The 6,530-nt window shown below is 40.0% G+C and overlaps 1 protein-coding gene across 1 annotated transcript in view; it reads right to left on the reverse strand.

Moving 5' to 3' along the window:
* The window catches only part of LOC138231839 (ribonuclease inhibitor-like), a gene marked incomplete at its 3' end in the record, with an annotated part of 49,188 nt that extends 46,653 nt beyond the window's left edge, over window positions 1–2,535 (reverse strand). The window contains exon 1 of the mRNA XM_069186559.1: window positions 2,073–2,535. Within this exon, the coding sequence (XP_069042660.1) occupies window positions 2,073–2,299 (227 nt within the window). The remainder of the gene's footprint in view (window positions 1–2,072) is intronic.
* Window positions 2,536–6,530: the final 3,995 nt, after the last annotated feature.

The raw sequence follows: 6,530 nt of genomic DNA on the forward strand, positions 1-6,530 counted from the left end.
ACGATTACTAAAACTTTTGTCTATTTTATGTGGTTTAAAGGCAGGGTCCTATGCAATTTCTCTCAACCCCTCAAAATTACTAATCCTCTATTTAGTTAGTTTCATAATACAATTTTCAAATACAAATTATTTTCTTTGGCATTACTAGAATTAAATTGTAAAATGTATTTATTTTCATAATGATTTGAGTTATATTAGGTGTAAAACAATGTTTTAAGTGTGATGAATAGCTCGTCACCATTTTGCTGGGGAGCTGTCACTCAGGTAGTTGAAGCTTTAAGGTGAGTGTCTGAGGGGTGTAGGTTTGGGGCGGAACAGTGGATCTGTGGCTAAGGATCTGTGCCTGTGGCTGGAAGGTTGCCAGTTCAAATCCTGCAGCTGGCGGAGGAATCCTACTCTGTTGGGCTCCTAAGCAAGGCCCTTAACCACAACTGCTCCAGGGGTGCTGTACAAAGGCAGACCATGTACTCTGACCCCAGGCTCCCTCCCTATGTGTGTGTTTCATGGAGATCAAGCTGGGGTATGTGAAAAGATAATTCCTAATGTAAGAAATTGTAAAGGGTTAATAAAGTGATGTTATTATTATTTTACCTGAGGTTTTCTTCCCTCCAAAATAAATCTAGATTAAAATTTGCCCTGAAATTTGACTTTATCTGACATTACAGGCTTACGTTCATATTGTTAGCTAATTTACAAAGAAGGCAGTGTAGCATTTGAACACCATCAACATCACATTCAATAAACAATTATACAATTCAGGGTCACAGTTACCCAGAGCCTGTGCCAGGAAGCACCGGAAACAAGTCAGGATTGAACCCTGGTCAGGATGCCAGTCTATCAAAGGGCATACAACCACACCAGTGCAAGCTTTCCCAAAAGTGTATTAACCTGCCAGCACGTTTGTGGACTGTGGGAGAAAACTGGAACACCAGACAAACATGGGGAGAACATACAAACTCCACACAGATAGCACCCCGGGTCTGGAATTGAACCGAGGGCCCCAGTGTGATATCTCCTGCACTGAGCTGATGGAAGCAGTAACCTGGAGACTGAATACAGGCGCAGGCTCTGCTGGAAGCAAGCAGGTCAGGCAGGAGAAAGTGAAACTAGAGACACGATCGATAAGGCAGGGGTTGAGCTGAGAGGAACTGATTAAAGCACCAGGGAGCATCTGAAGATGAATCATTTAACATGCAGGGTATAAAGCACAGGGATCAGTCCAAGATGTGGTCAAACAGGCAAGGTCAAAGCACAGAGGAGAAAACGCTGGGGAAAGGTGAGAAGAAGAAAATGACTCTAAGATGAGAGATTAACAAATTGATCAATCCTGCATACCAAACTTTCTTCCAAAGCTACATCCTTTCAGATGTACAGTATGTACAATATCAGAAAACAGAGGAGGAATACTCAAGAGTTAAAAGTAAGATGCAAATGAGAAAAGGAGGTTGGTACTTCCACAGCAATTGAAGAATCTAAAAAAATTCAAATCTGCATAAATCCACCAATTCACATTCATGGAGAGAATTGGTTGAAAATTGGTTTGAAAATAAATTGGGGAAAGATTCTGAAAGAAATATAAAAAAAATCCTCATTAGGAGTCCTTTTCCTTCTGGGACAAACACCAGATGAACGGCCTTCAGAGGCAGAAAGATACTTGTTTAGAACTGTCAGAACTGCAGCCATGAAATAAATCACTAGAAACTTGTTAAAGCTGGACAGACCTTGTGTTCAAATGAAGAAGGACTGTATGAATAAAATGTCATGTAGAATATTACTTACAGAATTCTAAACCAAAAACAACACATATATATATATGTGTGTAAAACAGATGGGCAAAATGGGATAGATTGCATTTCGAATCTCTCAGTAATGAGATATTAAGAAATAACAATAGTCACAAACAAGAACTTGTACAAAATTGCATAGCAGTTTTTTGTCTTTGTACTATATATGCCCTGCTTCTTTTTGTTTTGTAATTCCTAGGTGTGGATGCATGTGAATAAGACAATATTATGTGTCTCAGCATATCTAAATAAAACAAATAAAAAAAGAAATCACCAGTGTTCACTTACTTCAGTGTTGTTAATTTACAGTTGGGATCCCTCAGAGCTGCAGACAACAGTTTCACTCCTGAATCCCCCAGTTTATTGTCCCTCAGATCCAGCTCTCTCAGACTGGAGTGTTGAGACTGAAGAACAGAGGCCAGATCTTCACAACATCTCTCTGTTAGTTCACATCTCCACATCCTGCAGACAAAAAGACAGGAGCACAGCTGAACATCTGCACAGCTCATCCACATCTTTCTTTCCAAGTCTTCACTCCAACACCCAGCCTAGCAGTAATATACAACATCATGTCAATATCATCTCAGAGTGTCCATGGATGAGGATGATGAAGATAACACTTGCTTCAAAATTTGGTTTCCAGGAAGAAGAAGAAAGATGAGAAGAAATTGTCAGAAAGGGAGACAGTGGAAAACAGTGAGACACACAGAGATACAGTGAAAAGGGAAACAAAGATTTTTTTGTAGAAATGTTAAGGCAACATACCCTTTTGAACAAAATAAACCAATGGAACAAAAGCAAAAAACAACAAAAAATTATAACTATAACAAGACAATAAAAATGTGAACAGCATACAAGCCCAACCCCCCCAAAAACAAACCACCAAAAAAATCATGAAAATACATGAACCCGATTTATCCCAATAATATACAAAACTGTGCAGTTTTCACAAATGCAAGACTTTGAACACAACAGCAGGGCTGCTGAAGGCCAGACTACGGTCAGTGAAGAGGAGGATCAAGAGGATTAACAAGGATGTCAGGCAGGATCAGGTGCTATAGCAGTGAAAGACCAGCTCCCTCTCGGAACAGTAGGAACAGACACCAGACACAGATGGATCCAAAACAGACACAAACTAACTGACAGCCAGGATGGTACACAGGATTCTCCACGAGCAGATCACCAGCTCTGACAATAATTCAATACAAGCTTCATGATCCCACTGGAGACATTACTTTTACAGCACGATGACAATCAAAGAAGTCAGTGAAACACTGTTACAGTATGATAAGGGAGAAGATAGATAAGACTTTATTGATTCCATAGGGAAATTGATGTGTTACAGCAGTCCAGCGCAAGACAAGCAAAAACAGACATCAGAATAGACGAAAAGTTATACAAAATAAATATAAAATAAATACATAAAAATAAATACATAGGTGTGTGCAAAATATAATGATCATAGTCACTGTAAAAACAATAAAATATGTGCAAAATGTGCATAGGTTTATACAGATTGATTGTCCAAAAAGTACAACGGAGCAACATGCTGTCCATAGACGAGCAAATGAAGGGCTAACAATCCTAGCCTAGCGCAGCGTTATTCACCCTGACAGCCGGAAGGAAAAGACCTGCGGCTTTCCGCAAGAGAGAAGATAGTTACAATACATTGTTTGAAAGAGATATTGCAGTAGGGATGAAATATTTCCTGTTTCTATTAGTATTACACTTGGGGACACAGAGTCATCTCCCAGATGGGAGAATTGTAAACTCACAATGCAGAGGGTGAGAGACACAATCCACAGTGCACAGTTTCTCTGCCACTTTCTGTTTGAAGAGGATATTTAAGGCGATTTGATTTGCCACACTTATTTGCTTCTGACTAGTTTTTCCAGGCTATTACAATCAATGGTACTGATGTTACCAAACCAGCAAATGAGACAGTATGTTAATACACTGTCAAAGACTTGAAGAAAAGTGATAGCATGGTTCTATCTACTGTACCTTGAATTGCTAAGCTTACTTAGAAAAGTAAATGGTGTTGCAGCATTTGTCCTAACTCAGGTTTTTTCTCTGGCCAGTCCCCAGTATCTGTAGTCATTGAGAATTTTGACAGTCTGATCATTAGTTACTGTAGATTGGAGCAGTGTTGCATTTTTCTTAAAATCAATGACCAGCTCCTTTGTTTTTAAAACCTTACCTGTAAGGAGAACTCTTCACACCATTTAGTATGGTCATTTAGAATGGGTCAATGATGGTTTTCTGGATCCCTTAGTAAGCTGACCAGGGCTGTGTCCTTAATGTACATGTAATGTCCTTAATGAAATTAATAAAATGTACAGAAAGGGAGAAACAGAGCCCTGTCATGATCCAGTGGAAGCACAGTGAATGTCTAATTAACCAGTTCCCCAGTTTGAACTGTTGAGTTCTATTTGTTAAGATGTTTAGGACCTACAATAACTTATCAATATACTTCTTAGCGTGACCTAACAGATCATATAACAGATCATATCCTTACATATGACCTTGCTTGATCAAGTTGCTGATAGACCAGATTTAACAATGTGAGTATTGTATTGTCTGCCTCCTCCTTTCTCTGTATGCAAACTACAGGGGGTCAATGAAGTCTTGTGAGTTTTTTGTAATGTAATGCTTTAAGATTCTCTCCAGACTTTTCATGGGAGAGATGTAAGAGCAGCTGGCCTGTAGCTGTTTAGCTCAGTTGGCCTTGCAGTTTTTGTAAGAAGAATAATGATTGATTTCTTTCACAGAGAAAGAATGATTTGTAGATTGAAGGACATTTGAAAAAATGCAGCTGAGATGCAGAAATGCAGCTGAAATGGAAATCTATGAGAAGCAGGATGCAGAACATCATCTGTTTTATTGAGGGAGATCTGTACAGGCTTCCCCAGAAAGGATGTGTATCCTACTGGACCCCCAAATGAGTTCTCTGGGGTGTGTGAGGGAGTGCAGACAGCCGGGATCTGTGCACAGCCTGTACAGAGCTTTTTCCTCAGCTGTGTCCAGAGACCATTCCTCTAAGGTATGAGACTCTATGACAGTGAGAGCAGGGACATGAGCAGGCTAGTCTAGAGAGAAGGCACTATAGACCTGAGAGGCAGTGCAGATAAAATCTGACATGGATATCTGCAGGTGGTGTAGCTAGATGACACTAGCTTAGAGCAGTCTGTTGGCGAAGATTGAAAAATGGCCCAGTTCTGTCTTTCATTTGAGGAGTATGGATATGGTTGTTTCAGAGAGGTGGCACAGTGGCTCAGTGGTGAACATTGCTGTATCGCAGTGCTGGGACCCTGCTATTTGTGTGGTGTTTGCATGTTCTCTCGGTTCACACAGGTTTCCTCAGTCTGTGTTGTGATAATATGGCATCCTCTCCACGGCCCTGCATTGCGCCCATTGCTTGACAGGTCTGGCTCCAGCTCTCCCATGAGAGTGAATTAGAAACAGTGGTGTCCAGGACCGACAAGGTCATGAGCCTGGGTAGTTGATGACAACTGTTTAAAGTCTTATAGGGTTTTTCACAGAGCCCTGAAATCCTGCTCTCCCACAGCCATGACCATGATGTCATCAGTGTAAGATCAGGGCAGCCCTTTCTGACCCAGCGCAGCTGATATAGAAGAGTCTCAATGGCAAAGGAGTGGAGTATCTCCAAAAGTGACATCAGGGTATTTTCATAACCAATCTCCAGCAGTGATTACTAGATTTAAAAGGTGTTATAAGGTGAATTTTACTCATTTTCTTTGACCTGGTCTCTCAATCAAATCCTGGGTGAAAAATTGACCATGTGACTGCTTTCACCTTGTCCAATTTAGGAAACTAAACTTTAGTATAAAACAGCAGCCCAGAGAGAGCAAGTCCATACAAACCAGAATGCTGCCTGAGGCTTTGTCTGTCACAGGGGAAATCTTGTGATTCACAAACCAGCTGGGAGTTTCACTTAAATTCAGTTAACATTGATACAGTTGGACTTCATTGTCGACAGAGTTTATAATATACTGATATTCTGATATTCTATGCAATAATCTACAGCAGGCAGTAAAAGCACTATATCCTGGGACAGTCTGAGTTCTCTCACTTGCAGCAGGCCTAAAGTCAGTCTCTGTGTTCAGACTTGCACCCTGATCAGCGGCGCTCTTCCTGTTGGTGATGAGAGCAAGCCTCACCCCTTAACTTTTTTGTATGGCCAGCTGACACAGGCATCCAGAGACAATTTCTGTCTGGAATGATATCCCCTCAAACGTTTTGCAATATCTCTGGACATGTAGACACTAGAGCCCTATTTTAGAACTTAAATTGAAGTTAACTTCTTGAACATTATGCGTACGTAATCATTTTTCTTTTATGTCTTACTGTTTCCACTCACCAGAGAGAAATATCCAGGAAAAAACACATAAAACAAGAAATTGATTTTTTATGTTCTGGACCTTAAAAAGTCTGAAAATGCTTATAGACCTTTCCCTATAGTATGTGTCTTCTAGCTTAAATAAAAATAAAAATAAACATTTGAGACAAATGGAACAAATCTAAAAAATTCTACGTATTTTATTGTGAAGACCTGGAATGGTATTACTAAGTGTGTGGGCCACTGAAACGCCGGCATCTGAGTTCTGTACTAAAAAGAGTTTTACAGACAGTGGAAATTTTCCTGTTCTGTTAAAACTATTATAACATAAAATGGAAAATGTGTGTTTTTTAATCCGTTCATTTAGCAGTATTCACAAGGAAATG

The sequence above is a fragment of the Lepisosteus oculatus genome, unplaced genomic scaffold, assembly GCF_040954835.1.
Source record: "Lepisosteus oculatus isolate fLepOcu1 unplaced genomic scaffold, fLepOcu1.hap2 HAP2_SCAFFOLD_618, whole genome shotgun sequence".
NCBI lineage: Eukaryota > Metazoa > Chordata > Actinopteri > Semionotiformes > Lepisosteidae > Lepisosteus > Lepisosteus oculatus.